The sequence below is a fragment of the Rhinatrema bivittatum genome, chromosome 1 (genome assembly GCF_901001135.1).
Source record: "Rhinatrema bivittatum chromosome 1, aRhiBiv1.1, whole genome shotgun sequence".
Taxonomy (NCBI): Eukaryota; Metazoa; Chordata; class Amphibia; order Gymnophiona; family Rhinatrematidae; genus Rhinatrema; species Rhinatrema bivittatum.
The window spans coordinates 370,566,569-370,583,386 of NC_042615.1; the positions used below are offsets into that span (position 1 = coordinate 370,566,569).

At 44.4% G+C, this 16,818-nt stretch overlaps 1 protein-coding gene across 1 annotated transcript in view; it reads left to right on the top strand.

The window, feature by feature from the left end:
- LOC115096281 overlaps positions 1-16,818 on the top strand; it is a 52,347-nt gene that overhangs the window by 3,795 nt on the left and 31,734 nt on the right. The window contains exon 3 of the mRNA XM_029610778.1: positions 761-1,003. Within this exon, the coding sequence (XP_029466638.1) occupies positions 761-1,003 (243 nt within the window). The remainder of the gene's footprint in view (positions 1-760; positions 1,004-16,818) is intronic.

The following is a 16,818-nucleotide window of genomic DNA, read 5'->3' on the forward strand; positions in this document are numbered from 1 at the left end:
TTCGCAGGCTGCAGTAGGCCGCCAGCTGGCGGGGTTTTCCTTTTTTATGAAGGCACATGGTTGGGGCTTTCCTTCGGGTCGTTTTATAGTTCGGCGTCTGTTGAGGGGTTGGTCGCGGACAACGCAGAGCAGAATTGATCAGCGTTTGCCCATTACACATGATATCTTGATGCTGTTATGGGAGGCGTTGTCTGCAGTGTGCTTTTCCCCTTATGAGACACTATTGTTTCGAGTTGCTTTCGTATTCGCTTTTTTCGGGGCCTTTAGGATTAGCGAGTTGATGGCTCGATCAGCCTCCAGTACTGATTACCCAGGGATTTTGGCGCGGAATGTGGTAGTCACGAACAGAGCAGTATTGATAGTAATTCCGCGATCTAAGACGGATCAGAGGGGTCGTGGAGCCTCCGTGTTGTTATCCAGGGTTCCAGGTTTGACGTCCTGCCCGGTTAGAAATGCAGCTGGGTATTGTAGGGTGCGGCCGGAGGTAGCAATGCAATTTCTAGTGCACGAGAACCGGAGGCCATTAACCAAGTATCAATTCGAGACGGTACTGCGCGCAGCATTGTATGCTGTCGGTTTGGAGGGGCGCAGGTTTGGAACACATTCGTTCCGCATTGGGGCTGCTACATCGGCGGCAACGGCGGGTGTGCCTGGAGGGGTCATACAGAGGATAGGCCGGTGGCGTTCCGGGGCCTATAAGAGTTATGTTCGCCCAGATTCTGGGCATGATTGATCTTTGCTAACTCTAGTTTCTTTGCAGGTGCTGCGTCTGAGCCCATGACAGTTTGGATCATTGGTCATTCGTTTACTTACTGGGGTCACAGACACGCCTGCGGCCATCCTTACGGCCCTCACTTGGACTTACAACGAAGGGGGGTTCGGGTTATCTGGCTTGGCCGGAGGGGTATGCTGTGGGACGAACTTGTTCCTTATGTTAGGAAGGAGCGGGAGCGTCGGGCAGCTCCTCGGGTCTTGGTAGTCCATTTGGGGGGTAACGACTGGGGTAAGATGTCGGGCAAGCACTTCATTAGCAATGTCCGTAAGGACTTAATGACTATATCTATTTTGCTGCCGACGACGATCTTATGCTGGTCTGATATTGTGGTGAGGCCTGCTGAATTGGATAACATCAGATGGAAACGGTGTAGGTCCAAGGCAAACCAACAAATCGGGACTTGGTTGGAGCGCTTGGGTGGTCGGCCTATTAAGTATGCCTGGTCATGGGGTAAGGTAACAGGTTTGTTCCGAGATGATGGGGTTCACCTGTCTTTTCTAGGATTAGACTTGTTCCTGAACTCCATTCAGGAGGTCTTAGAGGAGTTATTTCCTCTGTAAAGCGAGGCCGCATCTTTGGGGGTCACAGGGCATTATATGCCTGTGCCTGTGGCGGTTGGTCCGAGCCATAACTGTTCAATTTTGTTGTTCAAGTTATTTGGATTTTGGTAAAGCCGACGGTGGTTGACAACTGAGGGCTGTTGTCAGGGTGTGGCTCCTTGCCGGATGAGGCGGGGGCCGCTTGGCCAGACTCCTTGCAAGTTGGAGGCGGGAGTACACCTGGGTTGGCTCCTTGCAAGAGAGTGTGGCGGGAGTCGGAACCTGGCGTGTTGGGGCCAAAGAGTGTAACAGAGAGGCTGGTTAGGCTATCCTGCCGGAAGGTGGCGGATAGTCTGGTGGGGGGTGGGCAATACCAAAGTCCTAGTTGTTTGTGTTAATGTGTGGATATAAGCTCGGACCACTGAATGATTAAAGCTGCGGCCTTGTTTTACCCGCAATGAAATGTGTCTGTGATTATTGGATTGTAAGGGGGTGGTTGCGAGCGAGTGAGGTCCTGCATGCCCACATTATGGAAGACCAGCCGGACCCCGTGTCCGGCCGGGCGGCGTAATGTGGGCGCAGGCCCACTTCAGAGGCGAGGCGCGTGTGGTTGGAGAGGGGGGGGGGGGGAAGGTGGAATAGACGGAGGTGAAAACGTGGGGACACAAGTAGGGCTGCAACGTGAAGTACGTGAAGGGGGGGAGGGGGGGACTGAAGGTGAGTGTCATAGAGTCGTGGAATGCAGTGATTGGCTTTAGGTGCAAGGGGGGGGCAGAAGGAGTAAGCGTGGAGAGCTGGGATAGGTGGGGAGAAAATTCAAACTGCTGGTTAAGCAGTTTTAGTAACGCGGGCTTCAGTCGGTAGCTGGTGAGCGAGAGAGGGTCAGAAGGTTCACGCGACCCTCCCACCCTTAGTTCTAGGCGATTGTTGTTGGGGAATTGCGGTTTTGTTTGGGGGATTTGTCGCAGCGGGGGCGGTTGGTCCGAGCCATAACTGTTCAATTTTGTTGTTCAAGTTATTTGGATTTTGGTAAAGCCGACGGTGGTTGACAACTGAGGGCTGTTGTCAGGGTGTGGCTCCTTGCCGGATGAGGCGGGGGCCGCTTGGCCAGACTCCTTGCAAGTTGGAGGCGGGAGTACACCTGGGTTGGCTCCTTGCAAGAGAGTGTGGCGGGAGTCGGAACCTGGCATGTTGGGGCCAAAGAGTGTAACAGAGAGGCTGGTTAGGCTATCCTGCCGGAAGGTGGCGGATAGTCTGGTGGGGGGTGGGCAATACCAAAGTCCTAGTTGTTTGTGTTAATGTGTGGATATAAGCTCGGACCACTGAATGATTAAAGCTGCGGCCTTGTTTTACCCACAATGAAATGTGTCTGTGATTATTGGATTGTAAGGGGGTGGTTGCGAGCGAGTGAGGTCCTGCATGCCCACATTATATGCACATACTCTATATGCTAATTCTACATGTAAATGTTTTTGAAAATTTACCTCATCATATTTTTTTATTTTTTCGATTCTGCCCAAAATACACCCCAGCATATTCCTCAACTCAGTCCAGCTAAAAGCAATCATGCTATGGAGCCCTGCATGTGCATTTAGCCAAACTGAGAAAAAAAAAACAATTTTCAGACAGTCAATTTCCTGGGTAAGCTACTATTTACTAGCTAAATGGCTTTGAAATGTTATATTGGTCAATACTGGCATTTATCTGGCTAAAATTACCTGACAGCAAATTAGCCTCCTCCAGTGTGGCTGAACGTATGCGTGCCCGTTATGCATGCACACAAAACAGATGCCTTCCTGTGGGCATGTTTAGATTAGAGGAGGAAAACAACAAGCAAGCATGCATGGGATTTCCAAAAGTGCATGTGATATTTCGCCACCCATGCAAATAACAGGTGCAGAGTAAATTTGTAATGAGTGCACGTTGCACCTGCTCATTTTCAAAGAGAAACACAGCTGGATTCTCTTTGAGAGATGGTGAAATGAACTAGGCAAAAAGAGCCCACACACCTTGTATGCAACTTGGGCTATTGAAAATTGCCCCCTCCCCCCCAAACACACACACACACACATTTGGTTTCCTTATAGCCTGTTTATATCAGGAATTTAAATGCTCTCTCGCTGTTTGGCTCCTTCAATATTCAGCTGTGATGGTGGAAATTAGTTGTATTAATTGACGCGATCAATCTGCACATTTGGAATAAACATCCTTTTACAATAATTTGTGGATGGTGTAATTGGCTCAGAAAATTGGTTCCCTCATGCAAGCAAGGAAGGCACATAAGATGTAGCTAAGCTATTTTCTTTTTAATTTTCTTTCTGAAAGATTAGCTGTTGAACAGGAAACCTATGGTTTAATATTGTACATGTGTCATTTATGCATGTAATTGCACTGAGCCTGGGTCAGAGATGAGTCCAATGAAAAGCTCTAGATACAAAATATACAAATAAAAATGTAAATTAAATATATGTTTATATGAATTTTATGTTTGTTGTTTGTAGATTTAATACAGTTATGTATGTTACCCTGTAATTTGCAGTAAAAAAATTATATTGAAAGATTGTGGAATATAAGAACATGCACATACATTTAAATATTGAGAATTAGATGACTGGAGCTCAGGACTTTTATTCCTTTAGAAATGTCTATTCATTTCCTCAAACTGCTCATCCTGCTCATGACAATTGTTGCATTTTTCTAAATGTCATAGAATTCACCGAATGAAACCAGAAGTTATAACCCCCCAGAAAGTAGCCCTGTCAGTACCAGCAGGTTGGTGGTGGCAACCAAACAGGGAGGGCTATGTTGATTTAGGAGGAGGCTGAATATTTGGGCAACAGTCTTATTAGTGTTGGTAGCTGTTCAGATTATTATGAAGCTTGTGGGCAGGCCACAAATATAAAGTTTGTTTCATTTCATTCAGGAAAATTTAATTTTGTTGCAGTGGGCTTTTTAATTTTAATTTTTAATTTTGGAAAATAGTACACACTATTTCTGAATAGTGCAAGCTAATATGAAATTGACGCATACTGTTCATTAACAGGTAGATTTTCAAAAAGTTGCATGCGTGAAAAACGGGGGTTATGTGGGTGGCTGGACCTTGCGTTCACTGTGCGCATTTTCAAAGGGCCCAGCCACGCGCGTAACTCCTGTTAAATGCAGAAGTGCCGGTCCGAAGGAAAGAGGCGGGAAGGGGCGGAGCTGAAGGTGGCCGGTATAGCGGCCATTTGCCGCTGTACTGGGGAAGGGACTGCTGGCGTGCTCAAGTCGCTACTGCAGTAAGCAACAAAATAAAAAAAAATATATAGGAGAAGGGAATGGGAATAGAGATTAGGTAGGGGGGTAGGGAAGTTCCCTCCCAGTCCGTTCCTTAATTGGAGCGGACTGAGAGGGAACTGGGAGAGGCCCGATCTCATCATTGTGCGTATGTTTGTAATACTAGCCCCACCCCCTGTGCACATCACCCGCGCATGCACGTGTGGATTATAAAATCCAGTGTGCATGTATGCGTTGCCCCTGGATTTTATAACATGCGCGTGCATGTTATAAAATTGGCTCGTCCATGTGTACGTGCCAGGAAGCGCGCGCATATGAACACGCGCGCACGCTTCTTTTAAAATGTATTCCAAATAGAACATATTTGTTCCTAAAATTAAAAATCTGAATTTTTGCTTTTTTTTTTTTTTTACAAGACCCATCAGGGATTTGTTTCATTTGCTACGAAGTGAACTGGACAAGGATTTTTGGTTTGGATTCCTTATTTGCTTCAAGTAAATGCATATCCCTATAAAATATGGGTTAGGAAGGCTGCATATTGGATTAAGTATGAAATCAAGTAGATTTGTCTCTCCAGGATTACACAGAATTAATGAGGAAGACAAGAAAAACTGACTTGGATAAGGAGTGATATCTGCAAGTAATGAAGCTTCTGTTACTGGCCTGGCCTTTGCATGGTAAACAAAAATAACTGGGCAGACTGTTTAAACCATTTAGTCTTTTGCTAGAATTATCTTACTTGTGTTACAAAAGATCCAAACCCTTGAATACATAAGCAATTGTAACAGATCAATTACTCTCAACTCCAGGCCGTGAAAGCCCCAACCAGGTCTGGTTTTCAGGTTAAGCAGCTTTGTTCCTAGACAATGGGGGCCATTTCCAAACAGTGGGTGATTTTAATCTGTTCTTTCCTCAACTTTTCTAAAGAAAATCTGTGGGTACATTTTTTTGAAAATTCATTTAAAGCCTCTCATGAACTCTGCACTCCCTCTTTTCTGCCGGCAGCTAGAGGGGAAAAGGAACATGTGTACTTTTGAAAATGCCATGTAAGCATGCTCTTTTCTTCCCGCAACCTAAACACACCTAAGAAATGCCCATTTTTTAAACTGTGGATAAAAATATTGTGATCCCCATGCATAGTTTTAACTAAAGTGAGGGAGTGCAATTTTCTGACAGGGCTCTTTCTGGGTCATTTATCAAATTGCATTAGGACCTTATCATGCGCGTTAGGGCCCTAACGCCAGTAATAATGCCAAAACACGCGCTATAAATACAGCATTGCAAAATACATATGCATAGTTAAAATTAGTATTTGAGTGAGAGGAGTTTAGGAAGAGGAAATGGAAGTGATGATCGGTTAATGTGGCGTGCGATAGAGTAACTTACAGCAACACAGTTTTTAATGCTGGACATAACTACACCTTTTTTTCTGTGCGTTATGCCTGCATTAGCTGTGCGGTTCTGGACAAAACAGTTTTTAATTGCAAATGCAGGTTTGGGAGGGGTGAGAGAGAGAGAGAGTAAATTGTACAAATCTACTCTTCTTTTAACTTTAAACACTCCATATATCAGTAAATCTTCACTGATGGCAACTGTGCTGTTTATACCTATGACTGTGCATGTAAAACTGCCCCCTAAAACCTACCCCCCCCCCCCCCCCGAAACCTTACCCCGAGTTACTAGTGTCCCTTCTTACAGTGGTATGAATAGTTAAGTTATATGTGACTGTCTCTTTCTCTCTTCCCCCAGGCTTCAGGAAAACTGGCCAAACCACACACCCTTTTTTATTGTGAGCGCTATTTCCTCAATATTTATAGCTATTTGATGTCTAGATCTGAGCCAAGTAAATTAGTATGTCCCATATTAATGCCATTGAACATTGCTTGCAAATATGGGGTGAATTTTCAATGACTTACCTTTGTAAAAATGAGTATATGTGCGCATAAGTAGCATCTATTTGCAATCTAGCTATTTTATAAACTGCAAACATATGTGCATATATTTGCTTCTACATGCACATATGCCCATGAAAAAAAGGGAGCTGTCTAGGGGCATTCCAGGGCAGGCTAACATTTTCATACACATTGCTATTTTACACACAGACAAGTGAATTTTCAAAGGAGTTATGCATGTAAATGTAACAAACTATAGGAACAATTTTCAAAAGCCATTTACCCATGTAAAGTGCACTTACACACATGAATAACCTATGATGAATTCAATGTATTTACTATAGCAATTTTCAAAAGCCCACTTACACAGGTAAAGTGTATTTACATGTGTAAAACCCATTTTTAAGCATGTAAATGTTTTGGAAAATCAGGTCCATGGATTTGCCAACTTACCTACAGAATTCTACACTTGTTAAGTATCCTGCATAAGTGATATTAAACATGTTTATTGTATACTATGGCTGGGTAGGAGGTATAGGTGGGAGAAACTGGAGGGAGTTCAGGCAGATCTTAATGACCTGGAGAAGGACTGGACGAACTGGTGGAGTAACTGGTAAAATTGGTAATTTCATTTACACACGCATGTTTTAAAAGTATTCCAGTTTATGCTCATAATTCCTGATTTTCTAAGTACTACTTTATTTTCCCGTGTAAAATATGCATGCCTATAGTTTTAAAATACTCACTTTCAATGTGTTTCATGTATTCACGCATAAGCATTCAGACATGCATGTTGCAGTGTAAAGATATGCAAATTTTATAATGCACATATATGTGATATGAACGGATTATAAAATTCAGAAGCAAAGCCACGCACGGACATATCTACGTGTATATGCCTCCGCATGCAGTTGTTTGAAAGCTGTCCTCTCTGTATGCAAACAAATGTAATGACAATCCTTTGCAGATATCTTGAAAACCGGACCTGTTCACAGCTATCACTGAGAATTCTCATTGTAGGCAACAGACCCCAAAATCCAGCTTCAAAATAAATTCCAATGGCTCATAATTTCTGCATATGCAGATAAGTTACTAAGGAGCTTATTGCCTCTGTAAACTGACAGTCAATTAATAATCACTCTCCTTTATGCATGTTTTCATTGAATGCCATTGGTACTTTTTTTTCCCTACTTTTGTCTGAAAGTTAAACTGGTCCCCTAAACAAGTCAGTAACACTTTGCATTTTTAGTGCAGAAAAATGACAAATTGTAGATAAATAATTTAAATCAGAAGTATAAATGTTCCTATATGCTATGTTCATAGTCAGAAACAGGGAAAATTGACCATTTTTGTCAATTAACTGTGCCATGTAATAGAAAAAAGGACAAGTGGCAAGCCGAGACGGCTTTGTAAATACACATGCCAGACCTGAGCCCTATTTCTGACTGAGCTGGAAGAGCAAAGGAGGAAGAAGAAAATACTTGGTCAAATAAATCAATCAATCCAGTATAGCACAATTCTCCACTGCCTAAATTCTACCAGGGAAAGGCAAATCTTCAATTGTTTTCCTTTGATACTGATACAGATTGAAACAGTCCTTTCTAAGTAAATTATAAGAAGATTATAAGTTAAGCTTGGCATACAAGCAAACATTCTGTTAACAATTTTCTTTTTTTTTTTTTTTTTGCTTTATTTCCTAAGAGAAGCAGTTTTGAACAGATGAATTTCATACCACAGCCTGTCTGAGTCTCAGCCTTAAGCTGCAACAGTATCCATCATTCTTCTTTGGCACCTGAGTAGATCAATTGCACCTGCTGCTTCTGAAGCAATGCGATGATTGAAGCCCACAGTGTGTAAGTCAACATCAGTCACAGGAAAGAAATAAATACTGCATGCAGGTGAGCAATTAGTAAAATCCAAAAGAAAATCTTAGCGTCTACAAATCTAAACAGTTGGCCCTGACTTGGTCTCTGGGGCTCTTTGACCTTACCTTTATCATGGGGTCCTGTGCAGTCCTCTAACCTTGTTTCCTGAAACAATGCCGCAGGCAGGATGAGCGGCTCGGCTCCTGCTCCGTCTCACTCCTTCTCACGCACACCTGTCAGCAGGCAGTAAAGGCCTAGTGGACGTTGGCATGGAGACATTACTCCAGTGTCAGGTGCACACACCTGCACTTTCCACTTGCTCAGAGACCCAGCAAAACACAGAGCAATTGAGAATTATGCAATCAGCGGCTAGGTGAGAGCAAGGGTCAACTCTGAGAGAGAGATCAGTTCACCTGAAAGATGAGATGGCAATTCCTCAAAAGGCCCTTTCGTGAAACATTTGTGAAGTTAGCAGGTGCTACAAAATATTGAATTGATGGTGCTACTGTTTCTGAAAGGAATGTTCCCATTCTGTTTGTGGACCCTCTAAGAAAAATGTTTGGATGGTTCAGTTCAGGGAGCCAGGTAGGGGGTAGAGAACAAAGATTAAAGCATGAAACACTTTTACACTTAACGTCTCCTTCCAAAAAAAGGGGGTAAATGCTGTATTTATTTATTTGACAGCTTTTTTTATACTGACATTCGTGGATACATCATATCGGTTTACAAAGAACTAAGAGAAATACAGCAAACAAGGCAAAAGGGGAGGTGTGCAAATAACAATAGATATAGATTAACTAACAAGGATATAAAAAAGTAAAAGAAAAACAGTAGAACTAACTTAAATAGACCACTGACACAAAGTAATCTGCCTATGAATTTAGAACTAAAAAATGTGCATATACCTAAATAAATATCTAATCAAAAAATGTTATAACAAGTTAAAGTAGTGACACTTAATTTTAAACTTAAGCCATACTGTGATATTTGAATGAAAAAAAAACACCACATTTTCAAAATTTTCTCTTTTATTATACCATTCTAAGGATGTGCATTCATTTTATCCAAATAGGCAAAACTAAATGAATTTGCCAATTTTCTGTTCAGTTCACTATAACTGGATAAAAAAATTAGCTCATATGAAAATATCTGAAAAGTTTTGGATATTTTTGGTTAGCAAATATGCAACATAAAATGTAAAAAAAGTGCCAAAAAAAAAATCAAAAGAAATGAATCCCCTGTGGCTCACAGTACCCTCAACATCTCCTGTTACCCCTTTGTGGGGGCGGGGGGGGGGGGTGTTGTCTCATGTCTCTCCTATGAAGAAGGGATAAAGTTGAATCCTAGTCACTTCTGCATTGCTGGTTCCCAGTCAGAAAATGGTGCCAGCCAGGACTGTGTCCAGCACCATTTTGGCCTGTGAGAGATTGTATGTGTGCACCTGGTGCAAAGAGCTCCTGGCTCTCAGGGAGCGAGTCCAATCTCTGGAGGCTAGAGTGGCAGACTTTGAGGAGCTGAGGCAGACAGAGAGGTACATTGATGATGTAGCCAAGTCCCAAATCTAGTCTGGCAACCCCAATGCTGCCTTGGATCAGAAAGGTCTCCTGGTTGGAGAACATCACCCTGGTGTAGCAGGAAGTAATCCTGCAGCAAGGAACTGCTCTCCAGGTGATGTATTGTCCTCTCGCACTGAGTACAAGTCTCCCAGAGCTGACCCTTTAGCCTCCCCCACCCTCCCAAAAACGTTTTAAAATTACCTGGTGGTCCAGTGGGGTGCCGGGAGCGATCTCCCACTCTCGGGCTGTCGGCTGCCACTAATCAAAATGGCGCCGATGGCCCTTTGCCCTTACCATGTGACAGGGTATCCGTGCCATTGGCCAGACCCTGTCACATGGTAGGAGCACTGGATGGCCAGCGCCATCTTCTGCTCCTACCATGTGACAGGGGCTGACCAATGGCACCGGTAGCCCCTGTGACATAGTAAGGGCAAAGGCTATATGCACCATTTTGAATACTGGCAGCCGACGGTCCGAGTGCAGGAGATTGCTCCCGGACCCCCGCTGGATCACCAGGGGCTTTTGGCAAGTCTTGGGGGGACGCTCCTGACCCCCACAAGACTTGCCAAAAGTCCAGCGGGGGTCCGGGAGCGACCTCCTGCACTCGGACCAGCTGCCAGTATTCAAAATGATGCAGATAGCCTTTGCCCTTACTATGTCACAGGGGCTACCGGTGCCATTGGTCGACCCCTGTCACATGGTAGGAGCAGAAGATGGCGCTGGCCATCCAGTGCTCCTACCATGAGACAGGGTCCGGCCAATGGCACGGATACCCTGTCACATGGTAAGGGCAAAGGGCCATCGGCGCCATTTTGATTAGTGGCAGCCTTCCTTTTGCCCACTGTTTGATGGCAGTGCAGATCCTCCATGCTGGAAGGGAGGTGGAAGAAATCCACTGCTATCTGCAGCTCCTGCAAGGTGGTAGAGAGGGAGGGTCTTGGCTGCGGCCTCACAGCCCTCTCTTTGGGCTGTGTAATGATGGGCATGCAGGCCTCTCTTTGGGCCACAGAAAGATGGGCACATAGGCTTCTCTTTAGGCCGTGGCAGGATGGGCTCTGCCACGGTCGTGCAGGTCCTCTCTTTGGGCTGCTATAGGATGGGCTCTGCCATGGCTGTGCAGGCCTCTCTTCAGGCTGCGGCAGTATGGGCTCGGTCCCGGGCCCTGTAAGAACATAAGAACATAAGAAAATGCCATACTGGGTCAGACCAAGGGTCCATCAAGCCCAGCATCCTGTTTCCAACAGTGGCCAATCCAGGCCATAAGAACCTGGCAAGTGCCCCAAAACTAAGTCTATTCCATGTTACCATTGCTAATGGCAGTGGCTATTCTCTAAGTGAACTTAATAGCAGGTAATGGACTTCTCCTCCAAGAACTTATCCAATCCTTTTTTAAACACAGCTGCACTAACTGCACTAACCACATTCTCTGGCAACAAATTCCAGAGTTTAATTGTGCATTGAGTAAAAAAGAACTTTCTCCGATTAGTCTTAAATGTGCCACATGATAACTTCATGGAGTGCCCCCTAGTCTTTCTACTACTGTAGATTTCTCTTTGGGCCTGGAAGCTGGAAAAACAACCACATGATTCGAGGAACTGGCCTTCCAGGGGATGTCCAATCTCCCGATTGGGGCTAGGGGTGGATTGACCTGAGTATTTATAATTTAAGGAATGTTAGCAGGGTTTGAACCCTAGCTTCACTGGCATACAGCCTGCTATTCTACCTACTAGGCAACTCCTCCACTTTAAGCAAGCAGCTGAACGTGATAGTAAAAGGCAATACCTAAGACTATTTTCAGCTTCTGAAGTAATCTAACCTCTCCGACTCCCAGGCATAAGAATCTTAGTCATTTACTTTGAGGGCTGAAAACAATTACAATGGTGTAATTGACTGCATTAAGATTCTAATGAGTATTTCTCCCTGGGTCTTTCACTCACACACCTGTTGACAGGTAACTGCAGGTAGTTCAACTGAGGTGAACAATTACCCTAGAGACAGTCTCTGAGTGCCTCTAGCACATACCTGCAAGGTTCAAACACTCAATTTATTTAGAGGTCCACATTCAGTAAAACAGCTATCATTGATATAGCCAGCTAATAAGTGATCTAAAAAGAGAGGGAATTTTCAAATAAATCATAACCATCTAAATCTGAATATTACAGAATATTCATGTAGAAATGTATATGTTATAAATGGTTACATGCACAAGTGAATATGGGTATGACCACCATTTAATGAAAATGTCAATATAATTGCTTACATTATGTATGTAAATAACTCTGAATATGAAATCTTAGCCATTTCGAATGTAGGTGCGGGTAAATACTACTATGGTACTTTTAGCTAGTAATGATGGATAGCAGGCCAAATATGAACATATTGGATGTAGACAGATATTAATCATAACCAGTTCTATACGAAACTTGCCCCTTAGCCAGACATAGCTGTAACTGCATTCCAGTGGAATATAGCTGTTTATGAAACATATAGCTGGTTACAGCAAAATCACACATGACTGTGACCTCAGCTGCTGAGAAAACACAATTCAAAATGGCTCCACATAGTAGGAAGCCCAGCTTTTCTGTGGAAGAAAAGGAGATTTTGGTCAAGCTTGTCCAAACAGGTATCAGTGTGAATGGTATGACAGATCCCCAGTAGACACTGATGTGACTGATCTGCCACTTTCAGCGATGCAGTTGATACTGCAACCACAATGTCTGTGTTGGGCTAAAGGGTGGGTGAATGGGATTTGACTAGCTTTCTATCCTGAAGCCCTTGCAATGAGGAGCAAGCCTCAGGGAAAATAGAACAATGGGCATACAGGCCATGGTCGGGTACTAGGATGACTATCACATTACCTTTGAAGTACTGTATATTAAGAGCAATCAGTTTGAAGTGTTAGTGGGGAAAAAAAGTGAAGAAAAGGTGTTGGTCACTGATATAGTGAACAAAACAAAGGTCTCTTACTAGGGCTTTCATACTTACAGTCCATTTTGTTTCCAAAGCAGCACCCACCAGGACCTGGATGTGCTGAAGATCTGGTTTCAAGTCTTGAGAAGGGACAGGAGCTCAGAAGTGGCCAGCCATGGGACAGTAAATGTTAATGTGTGTGTGCCACACACATTTTTTCTCTCAGCCAATAGCTTTATTATTAGATTAGGAAAGGGTGTCAAACACATTGGGGTCTATATCACTTACAGGCCATACACATGGAGATGCACAGTTATAAATAGGTTATCCAGCATATAACGCAATTCAAATAAAGATGTGAAGTAAATTCTATAATGTGATACATGATTATAATACCTAGCTGTTTATCAAGATGTCACTAAAAAAAAAAAAGGTGCTGGATGCATAAAAATATTTCACAACCAATTTGGGCCTTTTAAATGCCTTATACTATAAGCGAAAAATGATTGACTATCATATAGGCATAAATCTGGTAATAGAAAGCCCTTCATATAAGTCTTTTATTAAAAGGGTAAGGATGTTGTGACTTTACATATCCCCTTGCCATATTTTATAAAAACTCTCATTTCCTACCATTAATAATGGCTAAGAAGGCCAAAAAAGTAAACTGTTAATAGAACAAGATCATCAGTATTGGACATATTCACATTATATCTTATATGATCAATACTTTTACTTTATACAGCATACAGATGTGCTCTGTTGTGAGAATGACATATACTGAACTGTTATTTACCTAGGGAAAATCTTAGTAGTTATTTACTTAGCTTAACTACTCTGACTGTATCATAAACAGCAGAAGAGCCAACAGGGGAAAAATCTGTTTTCCTCATGGCTTTTTTAAACATTATATTAACCCAATATGTCCCAGTGTCCTATTTAAAGGATTGCTTTTTCAAAAATTTGAGACTATATTAGTGTATAATTTTCTGACTTTTCTGAGAAAGATACTGTCAAATAGTTGTAATGGTTGCATGTATTTTTGTGTCACTAAGAAACTGCTTCATTATTACTAGGTCATCATGCAAACAGGCATGCACCCTCCCTTCTCCCCCTTCACAGATTTCCCCATGGCTCCCCTTCACCCAAATCTCCCCTGCCTTCTGTTAGGATTAGTTAAGGTGTGGGCCCTGGGCCGAGTTGAGTGATGGTACTGCCGACAGGGAGGATCTCAGTGAGCCTCACCGTCGAGAGGCGAGGTCTCAGTGACGTCAGACACAGTATCAGTCTAGAGTCTTTATTAAAGAGAAAGAGTGGCACAACCCACGAAGCAGGGGGTGCCAGAGAGGAGGTCTTCCAGACCCAGAGACAAAGGGTCCGTGGATAGGAGAATACCTCCAAGTGGATATCTCTGTAGAGTAGATGATGATCCGCTGAGTGAGGTACACTGATGATGTCTTCAGTAGAGATGGTAGTGGCCCGCAGGGTGGGGTACACCAAAGAAGGTCCTCAGCTGAGTCGGTAGTGGTCCGAAAAGAGGGGTACACTGATGAGGTCCTTAGTAGAGAAGGTAATGGTCCTCGAAGCGGGTACACCGGAGAGGGTCCTCAGTAGTGATGATAGCAGTCCGCAGAGCAGGGCACATTGATGAGGTCCTTAATAGAGATGGTAATTGCCCACAGAGCGGGGTACTTACGGTGAAGGTCATCAGTAGAGATCATTGTGATCCGCAGAGCAGGGAGCACCAGTGAGGTCCTCAGTAGAGATGATAGTGGACCGCGAAGCGGTGTACATCAGAAGAATCCTTGCTAGAACAGGAAGTAGTCCGTGAAGTGGGGGTACTCACGGAAAGAATAGCTAAGGTTCCAGGGAAGCCCTGGGGAATGGGGCAGGCAGAAGTCCCAAGTGATAGGCCCTCTGAGGAGCGGATAGCCAATAAGAGGAGAGGGCCCCCGAGGAGCAGGTACCCAAGACGTCTATGCCTGGAAGCAGGAACTGGAATGCAGGTCCTCTAAGAGCGAGGTGGATTTAGCAAGAAGGGTTCTCTTTGCCAAGTCGTCAGTAGGCAGGGCCAGCTGGCTTAAATGTTCTAGAGGGATGAAAACATCTGGATGGAATGCCTCCGAGGTTCCCGCCATGACGGCTTTAAGGCTGGCCAGTGAACGTGTGCATGTGCCTAAGGATTTCCGACGGCAAGATGGCAGTCGGCGACGTCCGTGCTACCCGGGGAGGCCTGGGAATGGTAGGCATGCCATCAGCAGCTGGCAGAGGCTGCCAGTCTACCCCACGGAGTCAGGGAAGTAAAGAAAGAGGTGAGCAAGAGTGGTAGCAGCTGTCTGTGATCGACAAGCGTAACAGTACCCCCTTCTTAGGGCCCCTCCCCGGGGGTTTCAGCTTCCTTGGATGTGAAGTATGCAAGTTTATCAACTCCTTGTCAAGAATGTTCACAGCAGGTTCCTAGCTATTTTCTTTGTGACCAAATCCTTTTCATGAGATTAGATATTCAACACCTCCCACGCTTCCTTACGCCCAAAATATCCTCAACCTGATACGTGATATCTTCTTCCGAAGCTAGCAATTGGGGTTCCGGAGCTTTCTTGGAGAATTCTGATAGGATGAGCAGTTTTAACAGTGAGATGTGGAAGACGTTATGAATTTTGAGCGAAGTGGGTAGATGAAGGCTGTAAGTGACCGGGCCCAGCCGGCGGAGTATGGGAAAGGGCCTGATGTATCTGGGAGCAAAGCGAGCTGATGGTAACTTTAGGTGAATAAAGTGGGTGCTGAGCCACACCTTGTCTCGGGGTTCAACTGAGGAGCTACCTGATGATGGGCATTGTAGAACTTCTTTGATTTTACGGAGGCTTATTGCAGAAGCTGTTTGGTATGTTCCCAGAGTTGATACAGTTCTTGAGCAGAGGCTTTCACTGCTGGAGAAGGTACAGACAAAGGTATCGGAAGAGGAGGCAGAGGCTGGCATCCATACACAACTTGAAAGGGTGACGACCCAGTAGACACAGATTGATGAGAGTTCAAGGCAAATTCGGCCCATGGCAATAAGTAAGACCAGTCATTCTGCCGAGAGTTTACTTATGCCCGAAGAAACTGCTTCAGGGTGTGATTAGTCCATTCTGTCTGTCCATTACCCTGAGGGTGGTAGGCCGATGTGAGGTCCAGGGCGATGTCAAATTTTTAACAAAGCGATCTCCAGAATTTTCCATGAATTGGACACCCCTATCCGAGAGGATGTGACTCGGGAGTCCATGAAAATGGAAGATGTGGGAATGAATAGTTTGGCTAGCTCCAGGGCAGAAGAAAGGCTGGGTAGTGCCACTAAATGAGCCATCTTCAAATAGCAGTTCACGGTGACCCAAATGGTGTTATTGTTACTGGAAGGGGGTAGGTCCACAAAAAATCTGTGGAGATGAGTGTCCACGGCTCACTAGGTGCTGGAAGTGGTTGTAGGAGGCCCCAGGGACAGCCTGCCGGTAGCTTTTGATGGGCACAAGTGGGACATGATTCCACATATGCTTGAGTGTCCTTCATGGTTGGCCATCAGTAGAACCTCTGGAGTGTTGTGAGCATTCTGGCTTTTCCAGGATGACCAGCGAGTAAGGAATCAGAATCATGTGACCAGCGGAGGATCTTCCTAGGAAGAGGTCGGGGAGCCACTGTCTTCCCGGAAGGCACTGTATGTGTGTCAGCGAGGAGTACTTTAGACAGGTCCATGATGTGCCAAGGGAAATCTGGGGCATCAACGATGAACAAGTGAGAGAGGGCATCTGCTCGGACGTTCTTATCAGCAGGTTGGCAGGTTGATATCAAAGTAGAAAATTAAATAGATTAAAAAAAAAAAAAAGAGAGACTAGCGGGCTGTCTGTTGTTAAGGCATTGAGTGTGGTGTAGATACTCGAGATTTTTGTGATCAGTGTACACTGTTATTTGGTGTTGTGCCCCCTCGAGCCAGGGACGCCACTCTTCAAAGGCTAATTTGATTGCCAGCAATTC